The following is a 25050-nucleotide window of genomic DNA, read 5'->3' as shown; positions in this document are numbered from 1 at the left end:
TGGTATTCAACCACCCAATCTAGTTGAATAACCAAGTTAGATAACTGTATTTTGCAAATAATGGCCCTTTATTATTCAACTTAAAAATTCTGGTTAAAATTTTGCATGAAACCACATTTATGTTAATAACCCAGCACATCATGTTTTGCATTGAAATCTAATCTAACAGTGATCAATGCATGTTTCGCCAAAACTTTTCAATCCTTACACTGAAAAGCGGCAGAATAGTCAAGGGGCTGTCTCTGTGACAGCTCTTGTCTCTTGTTATATTTAAGTACAAAAATTGATGTTTTATGCATTTTTCTTAAACCGTTAGTAATGGTTTAAGCCATAAAACATTAATATTCGAATGGATATATGAAAATCTGCAATGTGATTTTTTGTCAGCAATTTTATATCATTGGTTTGCAGATATGTATGCATTTGCTCTTTTCAAGACAAAAAAATAAAAAATAGCTGTTAAAATGGTATATTTGTGAGAGTGCAGCTTTAAGAGGCCATGAGAAAGTACACCTGGAGGTGATTGAACCCGCAATCTCTTGGGTGAGTGTCAGACACCTATAACACCAGATCGCTCCACACGTGTTATATTTTGACAATCAAATTTGTTCTTTCCCTTATCTTTTTTCAATGACATTGTCATGATCTTGGTGTCAGTGTCACTATTGGTGTGATTGATGTTTCAAAAAGATATAAAAAATAAGAGTTCCTCTTAGATAAAGCCAACATTCCTTTTTTATCCTGAGCTGAAAGACAACAGGGATATAGAAATGGTAGGTGTGCTTGTAGGCGTGTGAGCACATGCATGTATTTTCGTCTGTAGCATAAATCCAAAAGTCTTTGAGGCATTGATTTCAAACATCATAAACAGTAACAAATACATTATATTGAGGAGAAGTGCGCTGCCCTGAAACCATAACTCTGGCTATGATATTGTTTTCAAAACTGCCCTTTGTTCATTTTCTTACTGAATTTTTGTTCAGAGATTAGCTACAATTAAAGTTTTTTTGAGGTTTTCAGTTCAATTTATAGATAAAAAAATCTTATTATGGAGTACAGTCAAACCCCGTTGCCTGGAACTCCTAGGAACTGGCAAAAATACTTTGAGCCTCAGAAAATTTGACCCAAGTGGGAATGCTTATATCCTGTATAAAGAAATCAGTTTGAACCAACAAATAATCTGAGTCATTCAAGTTTGAGCCATTAGGGTTCAACTGTAGTGCAGTGCTTAGGAACCATTACTCTAGCTGCAGTAAGTTATTGCCCTTTGTACATACTCTACGTCATTTGGCGGTGGATATGGCAGTCTGTCATTGCTTTTTTTTTTTTAATTGTCACTAAATGTTAAACATTTTGTATTCTCTATTATTTTTGTCAGCTATGACGGCCATGAAAAGCAAGTGGGGCAGATTGCCCGTGAGATGGGCTTTACCCAGGTGTCCCTCTCCTCTGATGTGATGCCCATGGTTCGTATTGTGCCCAGGGGCTATACAGGTATACAAATGGATTGGATATGTTTCTTGATTATAAACATGAGATACAAGAAGTGCAAGCAGCAATTTCTTTTGTTTTTTTTGGCTGCAGTTTTTACTTGATGGGATAAGTTGCATGTGAGGTGAAACATAGTTATAATGGAGTGTAAGACAAAATGCCCCTGGACAAAATCACCCCCACCAATTTACACAGACAGACAAATAATATCTTTGCCTCAGTGTAAACATGTTGTAAAATGTTTTAAAATCATATATTGAATCTTTTAAAAATGGCAAGAAAAGACTGGATTATTTTGTATATGGCAAGAAAAGATTGGGTTATTTTATCTGCCTGTGCAAAATTTGGTGAAAGGGATAAGGATTTTGTATTTTAACAGGAAATGAGGTGGGAGGGTGGAGATTTTGTCTGTCTCCAGCTATAATGTGTTAACGCTTGAAATTGAACCTGGTATACTTAGGTGAGAAGTAAGTGCCCTAATGGCTGTGCTAATTGGACAACCAACACTTTTTAACTGCAGCCTGTGCAGATGCCTACCTGACTCCGTGCATCAAGACGTATGTGGCCGGCTTTGCATCTGGCTTTAAGGGTGGACTTGAGGTACAAATTGAGGGTTCAGCTCATTTTAAAGGAGAACGAGTTACTCTTAACTCCTACAATGCTTCATACCATATTACCATTGCTGTTTTTGCATGGCTTGTGAAGCATGGCAGACATAAAGGGATAATTTTGTTGTGCATCATTGTTGCTGCATCATCAGCTTCACCCTATCATTTCCAATCAATATCTTTTGAATAACTTGTTATAGTTTTTAAACTTGGTATGCAAATTGATCAAGGTCAGTAGATGATATTATTGTTTCTCATGACAGATGACACATCCAATTCACATAATTTTCGTTTTGATAAAAAAGAATTGTAACAGCCTTGACCCATATATTTTTTTTCAACCTATATTAGACCAAATGCTTAATAAAATGTTTAAAAGTACAAAAACTAGCAACAGTGTATTCAGCTAGGTTCTTTTTTCAGAAGATGCATGTGCTTTTTATGCAGTCTGATGGTGGATTGACTCCAGTAGAATCGTATGTTTTGTTTTCGTATTGAATAACTGTTAAACAAAACAAAAAAATAAAAGCACCTTATGCTTGGCATGACACTTCTGAAGCAAAAGGTTGACATATGAAGGTAAAGGGATTTTGTATTCCGATGAAAGCACTCAATTTTCACTTCTGTAACTAAGGGTTAATATCATTTATCAGAATTCGTCTTTTAAATACACCCTTTTTTCAGGTTTATTGGATCTCGAGCCATTTTGTCAGGCCCTGCTGGGGGTGTTGTGGGATATGCTCTCACCACCTATAACAGGGCCTCAACTATGCCTGTTATTGGATTCGACATGGGAGGTTGGTGAATGAACTGATTGTTTTGTACAAATGATGTATCAAATTTCACAGTAACTTTCCTAAAAATTACATCAAAACATTTCCATATATAACTTTAGTATTGAATTTTTTTGTGTCACCTGCACAAGGATTACTTTTAGTCATTGTTGTCCAGGATGTCGTGGACGTTACACTTAAATTTGATTTCCATTTGATTTAATGTAAAGCCTTTAAACTATGTATGCACTTTGGTAATTAATGATCAGTATATGACCTTTATTAAGTATGGGGTCATTAAGTCAATGTCATGGTGACCTATAAAATTCTAGTTTTTGTCTTTTAGCCATTCAAATTTTAGGAAACTAGTCAAAATGTTCCCTTACAAAAAGGTAGTCATGACCATTTCCACAAGGCAGGAAGAATACCGGTACTGTTATATTTGAAAAAAAAAAGTGACCACTGGAGAGGTTCAAAATTGGTTGAGAAAGGCTAAACAAACTACTTGTACATTTATTCAGGAGAAAGTGCATTTTTAGGATGACCTAATTGTTTGCAATGTATTGTAGGTACTTCCACGGATGTGAGTCGATATGCTGGCCAGTATGAGCATGTGTTTGAAACCACCACTGCTGGGGTCACTATACAGGCACCTCAGGTAGACATATCTAAATTGATGCCCTTAATCAAAGAAGTTGAACTAGCAAACAATCTAATAATCAAATCATTTTGGCTCTTTGGTTTTTTGAAGAAAGTTGATGTATTTTGATAGCCTTGGTGTTTTTTTTTAGCATAGTCATTCAAAAACTAATGCACTGGCCAGAACTTAAAATAGTTCAAGATATGCAAATGAACAACTGTACAGCAAAGCCCATTACTCTGGCTTAAATGATTGTTTTGTATGAATGAAAAACATGAGCATTGGGGTATAAGCCATGGTGCTCGTGTAAATGTATGTGTTCTCTCTATTATATACGTCTATTAAAATACTTACAGACTTTACAAATAGCTTCTTCATCAGAATAAAAAATATGAACATTGAATGTTATAGGTAATCTTTTGTTGCTTTTTTGTCAAATTTATATTCAATAAAACTGTTCATATCTATAATTTTGATTCGAACATAATGTAAGCGTCATTTAAAATAATTTTGAAATTTCTCCTTCTGTCAAACATTAGTTGGACATTAACACAGTGGCTGCAGGAGGAGGGTCAATGCTGTTCTTCCGCTCTGGAATGTTTGTTGTGGGGCCGGAGTCAGCAGGGGCCAATCCGGGGCCTGTCTGTTATATGAAAGGTTGGTCAATAAGTTTTGACTTAATTTTAGTCTTTAAGCATTATTCAAGGCATACCATATGGATCAATGAAGCATATGCTAATATAAATATTTGTTGAAATGAAAAAAACAACCCAATGGCAATATGTCTGCTTTTAATACATTTAGCATGGAAAACAATTTTTTTTTGAAGTTAACAACCTGGGGTCATAATCAATATAATGCTTATTTGTATAATGAGACAAGCCCCACTGAATCCATTCACTCCATTGGCCAGTTAATTTTACTGTCCAATCAAAAGACTTGGATTCTAATCTTAAAATAAAGTTAAATCTAAGTTGGATATAAAATACAGCCCAAGAAATCACCTAGCCACTTGTCTACAATCTTTTAACTTGATTTATTTTTAAATCAGTATTAACCAATTTACACTTGTTTTTAAGGTGGACCACTGACAGTGACAGATGCCAACCTGTGCCTTTCTCGACTTCTTCCTCAGTATTTCCCAAAGATCTTCGGTAAAACTCAGGACCAGCCGTTAGATGTCACCGCCACCAATAAAGCATTCCTCAAACTTACTCAAGAGGTTACTGATGCTATTTGATTTAATAAAACAATCTTTTGAACTAAAATTCTTGGTCTAAAAAAGTCCAACCGGATGTATTTTAGGGGTATAGACTAAGGCTACATATAAGCCTTAAAAAAATTTGGTCAAGTTACCCGACTCTACCTACGAAATAGGCGCCGACCCTACTGTTTTTATAGTCAGTTTTTTTTGTTGTTTTTTAAGTGTGATCTCATATATAGTTTTAAACATTAAACGCTTTACACCATTTTCTAAAAGTTCTGTTTTAATGACAAAAACTATGTTAATCTTTCTTGAAAATGTTTGAAAAAGCCTATGCTAAGAATTCATTTTATAAGGCCTAAAAAAAAAATTGTTTGGTTAGGGTTACATCCTTTTCAAAAATAGGTAGGGTAGGTAGGCTTTTTTTTATTTTTTTTATTAGGCTTTATATAAGAATGTCATTTTCATCATTGGAGAATGGTGTTAAAGAGTTGTCTTCTATATAAGCAATTAAGGTTTTAAACTACATATTGAAAAGCAAAAAAAAAAAAGAATTTTTTTTTTTTTTTTTTTTTTAGTTTTTCATTATTTTTTTTCAAACTGACTATAAAAACGTTAGGGTCGGCGCCTATTCCGTGGGTAGGGTCGGGTAACCCGAACCAAATGTATTTTTTTTTAGGCCTAAAAGAACGGTTTATGTGCTTTTCTCATATGAGTGCATGTATTGTCAACATAGATTGTACTACCTAACTATTTATAATATTTTCAAGATATGCAGTCTTACATTTCATATGCAATGTTCATAAATCAAATCAACTTGCCTGTCAAATCCTCAGGTAAATGAGTTTCTGGCCAGCCAATCAGCAAGTGCGAAGAAAGTGCCAATGTCGGTGGAGGAAGTTGCTATGGGATTCATCAAGGTGGCCAATGAAACCATGTGCCGGCCTATTAGGGCACTCACTCAGGTAACATTTGACAGGATAAGACAGTGACATGATTAATTGTATTTCCAGTCAATGGTCATGTTTTATATGATATGTAAGCATACATGCCATATCCCCCGGCGGGGGGATAATCCCCCGGAATTCCGATCCATCCCCCGGTCTCCCGGCGGGAGAAAAAAATCCCCCGGAATTAAAAAAATACAATTTTTTTTTTTTTTTTTTTTTTTTTTTCGAAATTTTACATCAGGCAATAATGACAAAGTAAGTTAAACCACAGTATGTGAGTGAAACTGAATGTAAAGAAACAACTCCACAAGGGTGAAATGCCAAAAGGAAACTTTTACAACAAGACAGTGATCAATTAACTTGTAGTAATTATCAAAGGCAAAGAAATATTACTATTTTGGAAGGAAGAAATTAATAATATTTATTCTATTCTCTTGTTGTCTGAAAGTCATCAAGCTGATAGAATTAAGCACAATTTTTTAAAAGACTGGAGGAAGGTAAATTAAATTTAATTGTCGCGAAAACATTTTTCCAATGACATATTTTGTTCTGCAAGTGCATTACAGTATAACATGACAGTGTATCATAAGAATATGATAAATCATGACATAAAATAATTCTGTATAATGAAAAAGTTAAGAGGTTTTCAAAGCAAACTATATGTGAATACATTTTTTCGTACTTGCGTCTAAAAATTCTTTAAAATTTCGCCAACTTAGACCTGCTAAAAAAATCCCCCTGAATACAACAAAAATCCCCCTGAATTTTCAGCCTTTTGAACAAATCCCCCTGAATGGTCTCCAGAAAATATGGCATGTATGTGTAAGAATCAAATCAAATCAGTAAGGTGGGTTATAATGCAAATAAATGTTATTTCTGATTGTTTGAACCCAAGTAATAAAACATTACGTATCTATACAATGATTCAGTTTTAGTTTTATATTGACTGCTAACATGGCATTTGTAGGTAGTCATGTTTGCAACTTATTTGTGAATGAATTTTAACCCAATATGAATGACTGTACCATGAATAGGGTGACCTATCAAAAGGTGCCTAGATATAGCCTTAAATTATTTGCCAACAAAACCATGTGTAAGGCCATTTGTGTGCTTTTAATTCAGGGATATTTAAGGAATGAATTGCGGGGTTGATGTCATTATCGGGGTATGAACGCAATTGGGTTGCGTACTTTGACCAACCCAATTGCGTTCATAACCCTGATAATGACATCAACCCTGCAATTCATTCCTTATATTTACACCAATAGTTCATTATTTCATTCAAGAATTGTTAAAAAAATTCTTCATTTCATTTAAGAAAACCTTTAAGTAATCCGTTCTTACCCATTCTGTAAATAGAACGACCCGACTATAACCGGAAACATTTTTTTCAAATGACGTCACAAAAACGCGGGAAAAGATCAACCACTTGAAATCACTTTAAAACGTAAAATTGAAACACTTCTGATACCATTATATTTAAAATATAATAAACTAACACTTTTAAAAATGTTGATCTATATTTTACGGGACCTGCAGACACAATTCAACCAATAACAAGATCAATAGCTTTCATGTATATTGTTATGCAATGAATTACGATCCGAACATATCCGAAGATGTTGCGTTCATCAATTGATGAACTTGCGTTCATCGATTGATGAACGCAATTGCCGAAAGGCAGTTCATTTAAGGAATGGAAGTTGAGGTGTAAATATTGTATATTTAGACCTACTACAAATTAAATTTTGAATTAGTCGTGGGCTTCATCAAGTTGCTAAGTGAAATCATATGGGCACTCTTCAGGTAATGTGTCTTTGACTAATGAATAGAGGAAAGAGATCTTGAATTGACTGGTTTATCATGTCAGATTTCGTACAGGGATAAGTGGTAATTTGGATATGTGGTTAAAATTTATGAGTTTATTGCTCAGTGTTTGATTATGCTAAATGGTTTGACCCATTTAAAAATATCCTGGCATGTTTTGGAGGGGCAGGGGGATCAGGTTTGTTCTATAATATTTAGGGCCAGAAATCAGGGCATGACTCATTTTATGAACATGTTTCTATGTGTTTTGTAGGCAAACAATCATGACACATTGCAACACATTTTAGCATGTTTTTGAGGGGCTAGGGACCACATGACAGTGTTATTGCAAGAAGTCAGGGAATGACACATAGTACCCGTAAAATATATTGACATGCTTTGCCTGGTCAGAAGTGCAGCTTGCCTTTCTTATTTCAAGAAGTTTGGGCAGGACACTGTTTCATATATACATGTTATTTTGTGTTTTGCAGGCCAAGGGTCATGCAACATGACGACATCCTGGCATGCTTTGGCAGGAGATCATCATGCTTGTGCTATGCAATGGCAGAATACATTGTGAGGCCAAAAGCTATTAGACATTCAGACATATTGTAGCATGTTTCAATGGGAACTGGGTTCAACATGCTTTACATATGGCAAAATGTCATGGCATGAAACAGTTTAATGTACGTGTACATATGTATTTGCAGGCCAAGGGTCATGACACATCAAGACATATCCTGGCGTATTTTAGAGGAGCAGGTGGACAGCATGCTTGTGCTTTAGCTAGAAGTCTGGGCATGACATAGTATGATATACATGTATTTGCAGGCCAAGGGTCATGACACATCAAGACATATCCTGGCGTGTTTTGGAGGAGCAAATGGTGTGGCCGTGTTTTTATTTTAGCCACATTAGATTTTAGGTCTTAACTTTATGAAAGACCACAAACACAATTTTTCACTGTTTCTTTCTTTATTTATACAGTTTTAACAATTTTAATTCCAATAACAATTCACAGTTAATGTCCTAAATAGTGAATAGTAAGTAATGAATTTATTTCCAGATGTTAACACTTTCTAACTATTATAATCCAACTATTTGTCATATATCCAATTTATAATTGATGTACTTAAACAATTAAACTGTTATATTGTAAAAAAGCTTAAGGTAATACAAATTAAAGTTTAAACAAATGATAACCATATAACATCTGTATAACATAAGAATCAATCTCAAAAGTATTGTATATTTAACTAACTCATATTAAAATACAAGTCTGGTATTTCGCGATGTTCGCGACAGGTCGACAGCATGCTTGTGCTATAGCTAGAAGTCCGGACATGACATAGTTTGATATACATGTATTTGCAGGCCAAGGGTCATGATACATCAAGACATATCCTGGCATGTTTTGGAGGAGCAGGAGAGCAGCATGCTTGTGCTATAGCTAGAAGTCTCGGCAAGACACACTATAATGTACATTGTTTTATGTAATTTCAGGCCAAGGGTCATGACACATCAAGACATATCCTGGCATGTTTTGGAGGAGCAGGAGGACAGCATGCTTGTGCTATAGCTAGAAGTCTCGGCAAGAGACACTATAATGTACATTGTTTTATGTAATTTCAGGCCAAGGGTCATGACACATCAAGACATATCCTGGCATGTTTTGGAGGAGCAGGAGGGCAGCATGCTTGTGCTATAGCTAGAAGTCTCGGCATGACAGAAGTGTTTGTGCACAGGTAACAGAGGATGATTTGAAACATGCTATTTACTGAGATATATGCAAAATAAAATGGCACACAGCTTCTGATCAATGAAACTTCTTTGGAACAAGAAATATTTTTGGCTTCATGTTTTGATTGAGTCAAGAAACCTAGGATATTCAACTGTATGGCCTGATACCAATAAAGTTAAAAAACTGTTTAAAACAGATATCTCTCATGCATGAAGTTAGAGAATAATATATTTCCCTTTAATGGTAGATATTTTAAAAAGAGAGGGAAAATATTTATTGTTTCTTCAAGAAAATAAACTATAAACTTAAAAATATTATAACACTATAATAATAGAATTGAAGAGTTTTCTTTATAAACAATCAATGTTGTAGATACAGCATATATGTGAATCAAATGTTTACATATAACAGTTTGCACTTAATTACATACACGTTCATGTTCAGGTATGCAGGTATCCTGTCTGCCTATGGGATGGCCCTGGCTGATGTGGTGTCTGAGTGTCAGGAACCATGTGCAGATGATTACAAACCGGGTAGACATATTAATGTTGTTTTGTTGATTTTGTTTGTTTTAAGTTAGGTACCCTTGCCCGTAGATTGCCCACGATGTTTTGGGATTTTTTAGGTCAAAAGTCAAGGTAATAATGAAAGCTGCTTAAAATTTTGATCTGCACACTATAAGACTTACAGGTTTTTCTACAGATTTAAGGATCAAACTTGATAAAATTCATTTGAAGGCCTTGGCCTCCATTGCATATATTAAGCTAAACTAGTGTGAACTGAAATGCAAAGAAAATTTGACCTTGCCGGGAAGACACTTTATTGTAAAAAAGAAAGTTTTATAAAAAAGCTTTAAAAACATGCTTAAGCTGACATACTTTTTCTCCAAACAGCCTTGCTGACCTAGATGAGAGAATCAGGGACCTGTCAGCCCAGTGTTGAGAGGAAGTGCTAGGCACTTTATTTTTATATGAAAAAAGCTTCATAAAAAACTTAATTAACATGCTATCATACTTTTCTCCAGAGAGCCTTGCCTACCTAGATGAGAGAATCAGGGTTTTGTCAGCCCAGTGCCGAGAGGAACTGAGAAAACAGGGATTCAAGGAGTAAGTTAAGCCTTCAGAACATATAAATTTCTGTAATTAAATTTGTTTGGCTCATCTGTTTATCAGAGAATGTAGTTGTGGTATTGTGTTTTCCTTTGTGTTATCTTTAACCTAGGTCATTATGAACTAAAGAAAGCATTCACATGTTCACAAGTTATTCACATGAAACTTGATAAGCATGTTGCAAGAGAAAATAGCTATGGCTTTGATAATTTTCGAATTTTTGTAAAGCCAATTTGTTACTAAGAAAAGAGAAAAAATAAATGAAAATATGTTTTCAAGACAGCACAAAATCACATTACAGATGTAGAATAAGAGGCAGTGATGTTTATCAATGTATTTATGGTAACTGCTGAAGCTTGGAGGGTATTTAAAATGATGCAAAAGTTACCTTCTAAATACATAAACTGTTTAAAGTTGACCATCACTACTGAAGATATTATTTAACTTCATAAAAACATTTTGACACTTTTTTCATGTTTCCAATTTAAAAAAAAAGTGTTATATACAATTTACATTTTTGATTAATGAAAAAATAACAGATACAATTTTTTGAATCAACCTCACAAAGTTAGACCAGTAATTTGAAAATTTGCTTGGCAAAAATCTGGCAATCTACAGTATGAGTTTTTCTGTAGAGACCAAATTGAGATGATTCCCTTCCTGCACATGAGATACAAGGGCACAGACTGTGCGCTCATGTGTTCCACTGAAAACAACCCTCCTGCAGAGGGAACCAGTCAATATGGAGACTTCCTCGCTTCTTTTAATGACAGGTTGGTTTATGTCAAGTTACATGTATTTGTAACAAGATTTTCCAAGTTGTTTGTAACAAGATTTTCCAAGTTATTTGTAACAAAATTTTCCAAGGAAATTGTAACAAGAATTTCCAAGTAATCTGTAACAGGTTCTTCCAAGTAATTGATAACAAGATTTTCCATGATTGTAATATGTATGAAGATTTTCTAAGATTTTTTAATTGGTCAGAAGATTTTGTAACAAGTTTTCAAAGTAATTTGTATTAAACAAGATTTTCCAAAAAAAATGTTGTAAGATTTTGTCAGAAGACTTTCCAAGTAATTTGTAAGATGATTTTATCATAAGGTATTTTTTAGTATAACTTTTAAGAAGATTTCTTAGTAATTTGTAACAAGATTTTTCATGCTTTCTCATGAACCACATAAATACATGTATGCAGAATGATAAATTGTCCTGGTCCAAATGGGTTCCTAGAATCAACATTACCTAAAACACAGTTTTCAGGATTTAAATATCTTTCACCCTTGTTATCCCCCGCCTATGAAATAGGGAGGGGGATATTGAAATGGCGTTGTCCGTCCGTCCTTCCGTCTTTCCTTCCGTCCGTCCTTCCTTCCGTCCATCACCTGCATTTTCTCAGTAACTAGCCGGTATAATTTCATGAAACTTAAAATAGATATGAACCACTGTACTGGAATGATGCCCGTCCAAAAAAAAATTTGATTGGTCAATTGTCCTTGGAGTTATTGCCCTTGATTTTTTGAAAAATGCACATTCACAGCCATTTCTCAGTCACTAGCTGGCAGAATTTCATGAAACTTAAAATAAATATGAAATACTATACTGGGATGATGCCTGTTCATTTTTTGTTTGGATTGGTCAATTGTACTTGGAGTTATTGCCCTTGATTTTTTGAAAAACTCTCATTTACAGCCATTTCTCAGTAACTAGTTGGTAGAAATTCTTGAAACTTGAAATAAATATGAACCAACATACTGCGATGATGCCTGTTTATTTATATTTTGGATTGTGTAATTTCTATATGAGTTATTTGCCCTTGATTTATTAAAAGATCCATGTTTGCAGCCTTTTCTATGCAACTAGCTGGTAGAATTTCAAAACACTTGGAATAAATAAGAACCAACATACTGTGATGATGCCTGTCTATTTTTCTTTTGGATTGGTCAATTTTCCTTAGAGTTATTGCCCTTGATTTATTAAAAAATCATTGTTTGCAGCCGTTTCTCAGTAAAACCAATGTGCTTATCTTATTCTTTCTGAGATTTTTTTAACCTTCAAGCACAAACAAGCCATCAAGCACAAACAAGCCATCGTTGGCGGGGGATATCTTTTCACTGAAAATGCTTGTTGTATATTAATCTGATCTACCTATTATATACATGCGTGTACCTTCCATGCAGGTATTACACAGAGTTTGGGTTCACCCTACCCTCACGTGCCATAATTGTTGACGATATCCGGATCAGAGGTGTGGGGAAAGCCATCAGTGGAGAAAATCTAGACATACCACCAGCAAAAGGCTCTCCTCCAGTAGAAATGGTCAGTAGTTTATGTACATTGTGAAACATGTTGTAGTAGGAACTGTATTTACTGAACTTTTTTGACTGGTTTAAAATTCATAAAAAAAGATGCAAGAACTGTATTTAATAAACATTTTTGTCAGGTTTAAAATTCATCAAAAAAGATGGCTTCCTCAAAAGATAAAGAACTGTAACTTAATTAAATCTATAAATTGGATGATTTATCCACAGGCTGTATTTTGGCTAGTTTGCATACAAAATTAATTTGATTGGTAAAGAGTTATAATTGGATAAATATTGACCAATCAAACTTGTTTTTGCAAACTTTACCAAACCAAAGACTTTACCAGTTTCATTTAATTGGATAGAGGAAGACAATTTTATGAAAATAATGTTTTTCCATCAGGTCCATGTATTTAAGCAATTAGGGGGAAATATCTTTCCTTGTGTGTTTTTGTTCTATTCAGCAAACTAAACATCAATGTAACTAGATATTCTTCTTTGCTAGGAGACAGAATGCTTCTTTGATGATGGCTGGCGGAAAACTTCAGTATACTTACTGAACAACCTCTCAGCTGGACATGTCCTAGAAGGTCCTGCAATTGTCATGAATGGAAACAGGTAGGAAAATGTATAATAATTGTTGTGTGCCTCATAAGGTTATTTATTTTTCTTTATATCAAAATGTGTACAATATACAGTCAAAACCCATTGGCTCAATATCCAAGGGACCGGCCAAAATACCTCCAGCCTCGCGAATATTGAGCCAAGAGGTATTACTTACGTAGAGTTAAAACAAATAAATAAATCAGTCCTTTACAACTTGTTCGAGCCAACGAGGAAATCGAGCCAAGGGATATCTTGCCAAATGGTAGCAAAAAAACATCCTACATGCCTTTGCTACATTCCAAGTTTGATTGTTTAAAAGTTATCTGAAAAGTCATCTTTTTAGCTCGACTATTTGAAGAATAGGTGGGTGCAAGTTGGGATTTTCACTTAAAACTCCAATACCATTCATTCAATTGACTTAATACTTCACACAGATGTTCAGAGCCATCACATAATGAGGTTAGATAACTCCATATTATCTTTTATACAAATTATGGCCCCTGATTGACTATGGAACTTCGGTTAAAGTTTTAGGGCAGGTTGGGATATTTATTTAATAACTTCTCTACCCTTCATTCAATTGACTTAATACTTCACACAAGTGTTCAAGACCATTACATTGTTATTGTATTCACTTCTAAGTCAAAGCGGTGAAGTCGAGCGCGCTGTCTTACGACAGCTCTTGTTTTTCTAACAATTACCTTTAATTGAAATAGAAGGTGCAATGACGGTGTTACTGCTTCAGTACATTAAGCGATTAATTGAAATAGAAGGTGCAATGATGGTGTTAATGCTTCGGTACATTAAGCAATTGCTTAAAGGGGCACAATATAGGATTATGCAAAAAAAGTGTGTGTTTTTTAAAATTTAAATGCATTATTATGTTTATTTCATTTGACTGTAATGATCAGAACATAACAATGCATATGATTTGTGTACAAAATAAAAAGTATTAGTCATATGCTGGTGCTTTTTAAAATGGGGAATTTGTGGCCATGTAGTTATCTATGAAAACACCTGTTTTCAAAGGCAAATATTTGTTGAACTGTACATAAATTATATGCCTTTTGTTTTTATCATTAATGCCATAGTAATGGAATAAAAAAATTAAAAAAAAGGGCAACTTTTTTTGCATCAACCTTTATTGTGCCAATTTAAAGAGTGCTATTTGATATAAATAGCCACCTCACTTTCTCTATTCTTTCATCATCCTTTCAGTACAATTCTTGTGGAGCCCACATGTCAGGCCACAGTCACAAAGCAGGGAGACATCAAGATAAAGGTAAAAAGCCAACAAATCTACATACAATACTCTCTAAACGGATATTTGCTGAAATGTGTTTTACAGATTATAATTCTAACCTGTCGTTATAAACCGTGATTTACTGTTACAAAGCAGGGAAACATCCAGATTAAGGTAAAAAGCCAAAAAGGATATATATACAAAACTCTCACAACAGTTATCATGCCGGTATTTGTTTTCAAGGATAAAACTTTAACCTGTTTTTGTAGCCATGATTTACTGTTAAGAAGCAGAGAGACATCCAGATTAAGTCACAAAAGCCTACACATCCACATTCAATACTTTTTTCTGCACATTTTTTTTTTTTATTTATTTTGAAGAATAATTTTTTTACCTATTGTTGTAGCCATGATTTTATCAGCAATGCCATGAAAGTCATGCAAAAAATTAAATCAGATTTTAATTCAGAACCATTCAAGATATTCACATGAAGTTTTGGACAAAAATTTGTTTTCTTGGCAGTACCCATAAGCCTTAAAACCTCTTTGAAAACTGTGGAACTGTCAAAGAAATGAAGACTCAGTGTACATATGATGCTTGACTGTATCTTAGAAGATCTATATAAGGAATTGATCAATCATGTTTTATTTTGTGCTTTTAAATAGGTATATGTGGGCATATTGCTGAATAGATGGGCATGTCTATTTCAAGATTTAATACTGACTACTCTTATAACACCCCTCTTGTCTCTCTAGATTTGTACAGGGGTCGATGGAGAAATAGAGAAGGAGTAAGGCATGTTCCAGTTATCTATGTCTATACAGTTTATTATATTGCTGAACAGATGAGCCAGGTTATACTATAAGTTCATACTGACCACTTCTGTAACATCCTACATTTCTTTCTCTAGATTGGTACAGAGGTTGTTGTCAAGAGCTTTGTCTGGTAATATCATAAATAAATACTAAATACTTCTGTATCAGCCCTTGTTTGTTTCTGTAGATTGGTACAGGGGTCGTTGAAGAAGTTGGGAAGGAGTTAGACATGATCCAGCTGTCCATCTTCTCCCACAGATTCATGAGCATTGCTGAACAGATGGGGAGGTAGGTGAAACATGTCAGAGTCTTGAATAGCATATCTATGGATGACTTATAGAATAATGGGTAAAAGTGAAAACATTTTATCTGATTCTTTACTCAATGACTCTTAAAATATTAACACTTTTACGCCCAGATTGTAAATAAGCCCAGCTTCATTTAAAAAAAAAAGAATAGAAAAATAGTAAACATTACAGTTACTATGCTTTATGACTAGAAGAATATGTGAAGGTGTCCCAGCTCCATATGGAATTTTGACCTCTTAAAAATACCAGTAATCCAACTCACCATACTAAAGTTAACTTCTGCTTCGGTTTTTATCTCTTATTGCTATGAACTTTTCCTTGATGGTGTCCCATTTAATTATCACATTTTTTTTCATTTAAGCATAGACATCAGTTTTGTTGTTTTCTTATTTGTATAAAATTCAGTCAGAAAAATGTACTGTAATATCCTTCTAACATAATGGCATGAAGTCCTGTGGTCCTGGGATCTGATCTTGGGCATCTTACTGTTAGAGTTTAACACCTCTATTACTATGCCTTACCAAACACTTATAATTCCAGAGTTCTTCAAAGAACCTCCATTTCCACAAACATCAAGGAACGGCTGGATTTTTCCTGTGCAATGTTTGGTCCCGATGGAGGACTGGTAGCCAATGCTCCCCATATTCCCGTACACTTGGGCGCCATGCAAGAAACTGTCCAGTATCAGGTCAGTGTGCAGGAAATCATGTATGATAAGGTTAGCAAGAAGTTGTGCAGCAATTGTGTTTTCCTGTGTAATGTTTGGTTCTGATTGAGGATTGGTGGCCAATGCTCCCCATATTTCTGATACGCCATGCAGGAAACTGTTGAGTATCAGTTATATGTGCAGGAAATCATGTTGTTAAAGTTAGCATGCAAGAAATTGTACAGCAATTTGATTTTTCTGTGTAATGTTTGGTTCAAATGGATGACTGTTGGCCTTTACCCCTTATATTACTGTACACCTGGGCGCTATGAAGTGAACTGCCAAGTATCAGGTCGGCGTGCAGGAAATCATGTAGTATAAGGTTAACATGCAGGAAATTGTGCAGCAATTAAATTTTCCTGTGTAATGTTTGGTTCTGATTGAGGACTGGTGGCCAATGCTCCCCATATTTCTGATACGCCATGCAGGAAACTGTTGAGTATCAGTTATATGTGCAGGAAATCATGTTGTTAAAGTTAGCATGCAAGAAATTGTACAGCAGTTTGATTTTTCTGTGTAATGTTTGGTTCAAATGGATGACTGTTGGCCTTTACCCCTTATATTACTGTACACCTGGGCGCTATGAAGTGAACTGCCAAGTATCAGGTCAGCGTGCAGGAAATCATGTAGTATAAGGTTAACATGCAGGAAATTGTGCAGCAATTAAATTTTCCTGTGTTGTGTTTGGTTCTGATGAGGACTGGTGGCCAATGCTGTCCATATTACTGTACATCACACTTTAGAAAACTGCCCAGCATAAGGTCAGTGCGCAGGAAATCATGGAGTATAAAGTAAGCTCACATTTTAATTGTAGAGCAAGTGGAATTTCCTGTGCAATGAGGGTTGGTAGCAAATGCTCATCATAGTCCTATACTTTTTGGTGTCTTAGCAATGAAATCAGTCTGATGATTGAGCTTGTTATTGAGTAAACAACGTAATTGATTTAAGTAATTTAAGTTATTTTCCTCTCAACATTGCCATCCTGATAAGGAATGGCCCTGGGCTTGGTTCTATCCTGGAAACTAAATTAAGTATTATTCTGTACTCCACACAACTGTTGATTCCCTTTGTAGAACGGTTATCACTGTTGTCAGGCATTTTTTTCTGATAATATTAAAAATCATGGCACATTCTTTTTCTTAATTTAATGTATATTTTTTCTGTTATGGTGGCACAAATCTTTCATATAAAGGGTGATCACTGTGTAGCAGATTAGCATGATTCATGAACATCGGGTTATGAAATTGTAGCTAGACTATTTCTGGTGTAAAGCAATAAACACAGAATTACATGTAGCCTCTTATTTTCATCCTTTTCTATTGCAATTTGCAGATGCGTGTTCTTGGTGATAAAATATTTGAGGGTGACGTGATTTTGTCCAACCATCCCCAAGCCGGAGGCAGTCATCTTCCTGATCTCACAGTAATCACTCCTGTAAGTAATAAACAATTATATCATATACAGCTGATCGATTTTGGATAGTCTTTTTATTATCTCTACTGGCCAAAGGTGTAGCCCTAGCAAAAGTGTTCTCTAAGGGAGACAACTTGTACAGAGAGTAGTGTATTATTGTTTTGTTAGTCTCCTCTTGCCCTTTCTTTACAAAAAAGCAGTGAAATAGATTGCTTCCCTTTGTATGTGGGTTGTACATGCTTTGGATAAAAAGGCACTCATGGGCCTCTTGTTTGTTAAGTAATAAATCAAAAATATATCTAATGAGCATTCGTGATCCCTCAGGCAGAGGCAACTATAGGTTTACCCACCCCGTTCTTCTGTCCGTCATGGTTGCTATGTCAACGAAAATATGAAAATAACCTTTTTGACACGGTCCTGGTAAAACTTGAAAAGTATCTAAGCTACAATCTTGCAACAATGTAGAATGAAAATAATGAAAAGATTATGCACGTTGTTGATTTTGTTGTCGGTTAAAAATCTGGCTGCTATGGCAGCACAAATAGACATAACTCAAATAATTATAAAAGCTACATTTGTGAAACATTGTATGTAGTTTAAAGGCCATTAGGACATAATGCATGTTATTCTATTTTTTTTGTCAGACAGACTAAAAAAAGAGTGTGAATGTCCAACCAAAAAAGAATGATCTTGTAATAAATCTTGTAATAACTCAAGAAGTGAAAGCTAGGTTTATAAAAGCTATTATTTACAAGTGCTCATTGGCCAGTGCTCAAATTATGCAAAACATTCAAAGAATTGTTGCTATGTCAACAAAACTGTCAGGGGACTGTTGAATTGTTTGTGATACCACCTGTGAGTTGCTGACGTGATTATGGACGAAAAAACTATTTCATAACATGTGGCAAAATTAAAGATATTTGGCCACAAAGTCTGTGACGGTTTAATGCAGTTAAAAAAATAATGACCAATTAACCTTGTTTCCACACAATAAACAATATGTCTCATTCTCTCAGATGTTTTATTGGATAGGTTTTCTACCCAGGCCAGTCCCGACCAGTGTTTTTCGTTGCTAGTCGGGGTCACCATGCGGACATAGGGGGTATAACTCCAGGGTCCATGCCTCCTCACTCCAGATATCTACATGAAGAGGGGGCAGTCTTCAAGTCCTTCAAGCTTGTTGATAATGGGGTCTTTCAGGAGGATGGTGAGATTTAAATTTTGATGAATGTTAACTGAGGTACCATAGATATATGCTATTAAAAGTTTCGAGTTTGTGGGACAAAATAAATAATCGCAAAGAATCGTCATTGATGGCAAGGTGTTGTTGTTATAATCTTGCCATTCTTTGAAGGGGTATTATCATAGCATTGGTGTTGTTTGTCCTTTCAGCTTAGTACAAACACTTTAATCTTGGTCTTAACTTAAGGATCAAGATATTCAGATAACCTTGTACACATATTGCCAATGACAATTCACACATATACAGCAAGGGCCATAACTCTGACTTAAGTATTTTTTTAGTGATGCCCCTTTTTGACAGAAAACAACAACACACTAGATGAGCTCTGGCATTTGCCCTGTGGCACTGTTGATTTTTGTGGCGGATGTGTTTTGAAAAATTTAGAGTAAGGCATGACTTTGATAGTGTATGTGATATTGACATGAAACTTTGTATTCTTGCTCACAATGATAATACGCTGAACTTGTGTGAAGCAATAATCATTGTTCCATAATTCAGGCTGAAAAATTTAACTCAATGATCTTTAACTGGGACTCAAGGCATTCATGAACATGGGCCCATATTCCTTTTTGAGTACCTCTGAGACTTGCTTATTAGAAAGTATAAATGTTAAAAGAATCTTAATGTTATCTTTTTTTTAGTTTAAACATATTTATTATGCAAAAAAAACAACAATACAGCATTTGTTACAAACATATATTTTTTTTGTAAACAGCCTTGAAGCAAGCCCTGAACGACCCCGCCCAGTACCCTGGCAGCAGTGGAACCCGTAATCTTCATGACAACCTTAGCGACCTTAAAGCCCAGGTGGCAGCCAATCAGAAGGGCATACGGCTCATTAAGGGCTTGATTGACGAGTACGGGTTGGAGGTTGTGCAGGCTTACATGGCACATATACAGGTATGTTTTTTGGTATTGAATCGTAAGGCTTATTATACATTTTATTATGAAAAACATATTAAGGTATGTAATGAATAAGGCTCATGTGACAATAAAAAAGGGAAGAAGCAGAGAACCTTTTCTCTTGCAGCTTTTGACATCAGGGGTTCTGAAATACAGGATTGATCCTGAAATCAGGATAGAGAGCAACGGCAGACTATTCAACAGTTTTAAAGAAGAATTGCATTGACTTTTGCAATGAAAAACATTTGGAAATTAATATAAATGTTGTTGTTTTTAAAAAAGGGTCTTCTCCCTTTACCATGCAATGGTCACATGATTAATCTCTCCTTATAACTCCCCCCCCCCTTTGAACAGTTTCAAATTGGGGTCTTTTCCCTTTACCATGCATTGGTTCCCTTTACCATGCATTGGTTCCCTTTACCATGCATTGGTTCCCTTTACCATGCATTGGTTCCCTTTACCATGCATTGGTTCCCTTTACCATGCATTGGTTCCCTTTACCATGCATTGGTTGGTCACATGAATCCCCAATACCCCCCCAATTATTATCAACTGTTCAACTTTAAGAACCCCTGATCAACTATGTATTTTTATGTTAAATGTCATCGACACTTGCATGTAGTTTCCAAGTGCTATCTCTGTACTAAATGAGTTATTAAGATACTCATTATGCTGATATGATTGGCATATAGACTGAAGCATATGAGTTGAAGAAAGCGCTGTTTATGTATAATCATTAAAATATGTGTACATCAGATTATTTAACTTTTCTTCTGGGAATATTTCCATTGTTTAACATAAAATATGACAAAACGAAATATATCTTTATCATTCATATCATTGTGTTTAATTAGAACTTTTTATAAAACTACCATACTTCATAACCAGGACAATGCAGAGATAGCTGTCAGGGACATGTTACGAGAAATTGCCCGCAAGACCAGAGCCCGTACTGGGACCACTCATCTGTACGCCCAGGATTTCATGGACAATGGGGCCGAGATTAATCTCAAGATAAATATTGATGAACAACAGGTAAACATTTTTTCCCTTCAGATTTACATTGTAAAATGATGCTAATTTATAGGTATTAAGAGGGATCACCAAAAACATTCATTAATGTTCCTGTTTATTATCAGTTTTAATTCATGTAACTATAAAACTATACATATTAAAAATTAAAGCACACATAAGTTGTGGCTTAAATAATTACTTAGCTATGCACCTTTATAAACTATGAAAAAGAGAAAAAACATTTTTTATTTTAATAGTTCACTAGGGTTCAGAAAAAAACCTTAACAAGATTCATGTTCTTTAGTTATTGTTTGTATATATGTAGATTGCCTGGTTGTCAAGACCTTATTAATCACTGTTTTAAATAGAAGAATATCAGTTTAAACAATAATTGTTTCTTTTCTAGATGGTAAATTTAGCACCATGTAAGGTTTAGAGGTTTTTATGCATGAAAACAGATCATGAAAATCTTATTATAATTTCAGGGTACTGCAGTCTGTGATTTCACAGGCTCCTCCTATGAGGTTTATGGCAACCTTAATGCTCCAAGGGCAGTAACTCTGTCTGCACTCATTTACTGCCTTAGATGCATGGTCGGGCATGATGTCCCTTTGAACCAGGTAAGCCATTTCTTGTTTGTGTTATTTATTGTAAACATGTATGCTACAAGCGCAGTAGGTCTGTCAGCTAAGATGCATGGTCGGGTATGATGTCCCTTTGGACCAGATAAGCCATTTCCCATTTGTTTGATTTATTGCAATCCTATCTGCTACAAGGTCAGTAACTCTGTCAGCTAAGATGCATGGTCAGGCATGACGTCCCTTTGAACCATGTAAGTCATTTATTTTTTATGTGATTTGTTGTGATTCTAAATGACCCAAGGGCAGTTACTCTGTCTGCGCTAATATACTGCCTTCAATGCATGGTCAGGCATGACGTCCCTTTGAACCAGGGAATATCGTTGAAGATTTTAGGATAAAAGAAAAACAACAGATAAAAAGCAGCATTGTCCATGACTATCAAAGTCCATTTTACAAAAACAAAAGCAACTTCTGCATGTTTTTACAATTTGTGGAACCAATGCCTCTGGCTATGAAATATTCAATTCTTTATTCAAGTACAGTAAAAACTGGCTATGTGGAAGTTGTTGGGGCCTTTATAATACTGTGTGATAATGAATATTTTATACAACCCAAATATAAAACATGTCTAATTAAACCCAAAACATTTGAAAAAAGCTGGACATAACTGGATCATCGAGATAACAGAGTTCGACATACCAAGTTTCAACAATAAAATAACAATAACCTGAAATGAGTAAAACTTCTTTGGCAAAAATCATGCATGTTAAGTTTGAGTTAATGTACAAATTGAATTATCTTTCATTTCTATTGATGTAAAAAGAAGTGTTACATTTGGAAATTTATTCAAATGTTTTACATACCATATTGGCAGGGTTGCCTAAAGCCGGTGCAAGTGGTGATTCCCAAAGGCAGCATCCTTGACCCTTCAGAGAATGCTGCAGTTGTTGGCGGGAATGTGCTCACATCTCAGAGAATTGTTGATGTGATTCTCAAGGCCTTCGGTGTGTGTGCAGCATCTCAGGTCAGTCCATAAAGGTTAGATTGTTAAAGTAAACAACGTTGTTAACTGGATCATTGTTAACTTTGAAATATTTACTATTCAAAAATTACTCAAGTACTAAAGTTTTCAGTGACACACATGTGTTCTGCAGTACTTACAGCAATGGGTGTTTTATTCAAATATATCAGCTTATATCAAAAAAGTTATCTTTCAAAAGTTCATAATGATGCCATTAACAATGTTGAAGTTGAAGTATTGGCAAAGCCTTGATGCTGACTTCATCATCCTTGTCTTCGTTGCAAAATCTTCAACCTTGCAATTGGCCATAACTGATTCAACCATTCAAGATATATATATTTGTTTGAAACTTAGTGCAGGTGTTCATATTAACAACATGTAAAGGCTTCTGAAAATTCATATAATATTTTTGTTATTCACATGAAATTTGTTACAGGTGTTCATAATGACAACATGCACTGCCAACTGAAAATTAATATCATATTTGCAACAATTTTTGCAGGGTTGTATGAATAACATCACATTTGGAGATGCAGAGTTTGGCCATTACGAGACGGTGGCAGGAGGAGCAGGGGCAGTAAGTATGAAGGGAAAAATCTGTTATAAATGTGAGAGTTCTCTATCTTGAGATAAGGAATCCATGGTTGCATTGTAAACTCCTACGCAACATAACATCACATCTGAGTAGATTCTCAATGGCAAAATTTTGGCTGCCTTGTAGAAATATTTTTTCACAACATGATGCCACATACAAAGTTTTTATCAAAAAGGCATACCGGTAGTTGACTTCCTGGCTCTTGAAAAGTGGGTGGTTGCAGAAGTGCCGTTTTGTGATAATGTCTCGAATAACATTTCTACGCAACTTGCGAAAAATGTTTTTGTTTGGCAATAATGGAGCTATTGATTAATGTGTTGCAGATATTAGACATTATAAAGATATTCAAAAGATATTTTGATTTCTGATATTCATTTATGTGCATTTTATCATGCTCAATCATTGAACCCAATTTAAATGTGCTTAAAGGAAGACAGATATTCTTTAATCAATGTGCAATTGCCTTCCATACATTTATCAATTTGATCTGAATGATCATTCATTAAACAGCGAAAAAACAGTCCATTAACAGATTGCTCATAAGAAATATCTAATACACAGAGATTGTGTAACAGAATAAACATAATTTCATCTTCAATACTATTCCTCCTTTAAGGGCCCCAGCTGGGATGGAAGAAGTGGTGTGCATACCCATATGACCAACACCCGCATAACAGACCCTGAGATTCTTGAGAGAAGGTAAAATCTTTGTTTGTCTTGGAAGCCCGACCATTCAGTGACATTTAACTTGCACTTGTATTGAAAGGCATGCAGTGACTCATTAACATACCTCTTCTTCAAAAGTAGTTCTAAACATTGATTGACATTTAACATGTGAACATGAATTTGTCAAATCATTTGGTGACCTTTAACATGCATTTGTCCAATCATTTGGTGACCTTTAACATGCATTTGTCCAATCATTTGGTGACCTTTAACATACATTTGTCCAACCATTTGATGACCTTTAACATGCATTTGTCCAACCATTTGGTGACCTTTAACATGCATTTTTCCAACCAGTTGATGACCTTTAACATGCATTTGTCCAACCATTTGGTGACCTTTAACATGCATTTGTCCAATCATTTGGTGACCTGTAACATGCATTTTTCCAACCATTTTGTGACATTTAACATGCATTTGTTTAACTATTTAGTGACCTTTTACATGCATTTCCTTTATAGCGGCACCACTCTCACTGATTTATCTTTTGACCACTTTTTTAGTGTTTGTCTTTGAATGAGCAAATTTTTTTGCCTAAATGTCTGGAAACCAGTGATATAAGACTGCTGGAAAAAGATCAGATCTCAGTTGAAAATTGATGTGTTATAGCTTAATGGAATACTAACGCTTTAAGAAAAATGAAAATTTCTGCAGTTACCCAATCAATTAAAATCTGTTCTATTTTGAGTTATCTAAATTAAATATGAATGAATAAAAGGCATTGATGCCATATTAAGCTGATTCAGAGACAATTGTTTTCAAAAGTGTCAAAACTGACAATCTTTGAGAGTGCAGCTTTAAGGCACGTATACTCAACCCAATTCACAAACTAAGTTCTATGGGATATTAACTTCTTCAGCGAAAGATTTTAGGGTTATTTTTGTCTGTTCAAAACACAAGCTGAGCCATGAGCAGTGTAATTAAAAAGATTTGTTGCCTTCAGATAAATGACTTTTTGACAGTTTACACAATATATTTAAATGTGCTGATAGATATTCAAGTTTGCTTGTAGATTTCTTACCCACCTGGATAAATAAAAGTACAAGGTTTATTTAAAATATCCTGGGAATTGTTGGTTTTATGATGCCTTAGTGCTAAGTTGCATGCTCTTACAAACTAATTAATGTTTTTTCGTTATCCAGCTCTTTGTTACAATGTGGGCAATAAATGTTATACACTTATCATTTATTATTTCAAATAACTCAAAACAATGTACACATCTCAACACATCTGTGTGAAACATGTCATACACTT

General features: G+C 34.9%; 1 protein-coding gene across 4 annotated transcripts in view; it reads left to right on the top strand.

Annotated features, from left to right (window-relative positions):
- Positions 1 to 25050, top strand: part of LOC128243741 (5-oxoprolinase-like) — a 70223-nt gene that overhangs the window by 7270 nt on the left and 37903 nt on the right. For all 4 annotated transcript variants that reach the window (XM_052961664.1, XM_052961663.1, XM_052961666.1 and 1 more), the window contains exons 6-30: positions 1379 to 1494; positions 2012 to 2091; positions 2523 to 2575; positions 2784 to 2896; positions 3442 to 3530; positions 4052 to 4169; positions 4592 to 4734; positions 5553 to 5681; positions 9105 to 9217; positions 9658 to 9746; positions 10238 to 10319; positions 10958 to 11095; positions 12500 to 12638; positions 13128 to 13240; positions 14447 to 14510; positions 15474 to 15574; positions 16135 to 16282; positions 17633 to 17734; positions 18746 to 18920; positions 19672 to 19856; positions 20748 to 20894; positions 21359 to 21493; positions 22329 to 22478; positions 22978 to 23052; positions 23687 to 23769. In XM_052961664.1, coding sequence (XP_052817624.1) covers positions 1379 to 1494; positions 2012 to 2091; positions 2523 to 2575; positions 2784 to 2896; positions 3442 to 3530; positions 4052 to 4169; positions 4592 to 4734; positions 5553 to 5681; positions 9105 to 9217; positions 9658 to 9746; positions 10238 to 10319; positions 10958 to 11095; positions 12500 to 12638; positions 13128 to 13240; positions 14447 to 14510; positions 15474 to 15574; positions 16135 to 16282; positions 17633 to 17734; positions 18746 to 18920; positions 19672 to 19856; positions 20748 to 20894; positions 21359 to 21493; positions 22329 to 22478; positions 22978 to 23052; positions 23687 to 23769 — 2880 coding nt within the window. The remainder of the gene's footprint in view (positions 1 to 1378; positions 1495 to 2011; positions 2092 to 2522; positions 2576 to 2783; positions 2897 to 3441; positions 3531 to 4051; positions 4170 to 4591; positions 4735 to 5552; positions 5682 to 9104; positions 9218 to 9657; positions 9747 to 10237; positions 10320 to 10957; positions 11096 to 12499; positions 12639 to 13127; positions 13241 to 14446; positions 14511 to 15473; positions 15575 to 16134; positions 16283 to 17632; positions 17735 to 18745; positions 18921 to 19671; positions 19857 to 20747; positions 20895 to 21358; positions 21494 to 22328; positions 22479 to 22977; positions 23053 to 23686; positions 23770 to 25050) is intronic.

The sequence above is a fragment of the Mya arenaria genome, chromosome 8, assembly GCF_026914265.1.
Source record: "Mya arenaria isolate MELC-2E11 chromosome 8, ASM2691426v1".
NCBI lineage: Eukaryota > Metazoa > Mollusca > Bivalvia > Myida > Myidae > Mya > Mya arenaria.
This window is presented reverse-complemented; position numbering and strand designations above follow the sequence as displayed.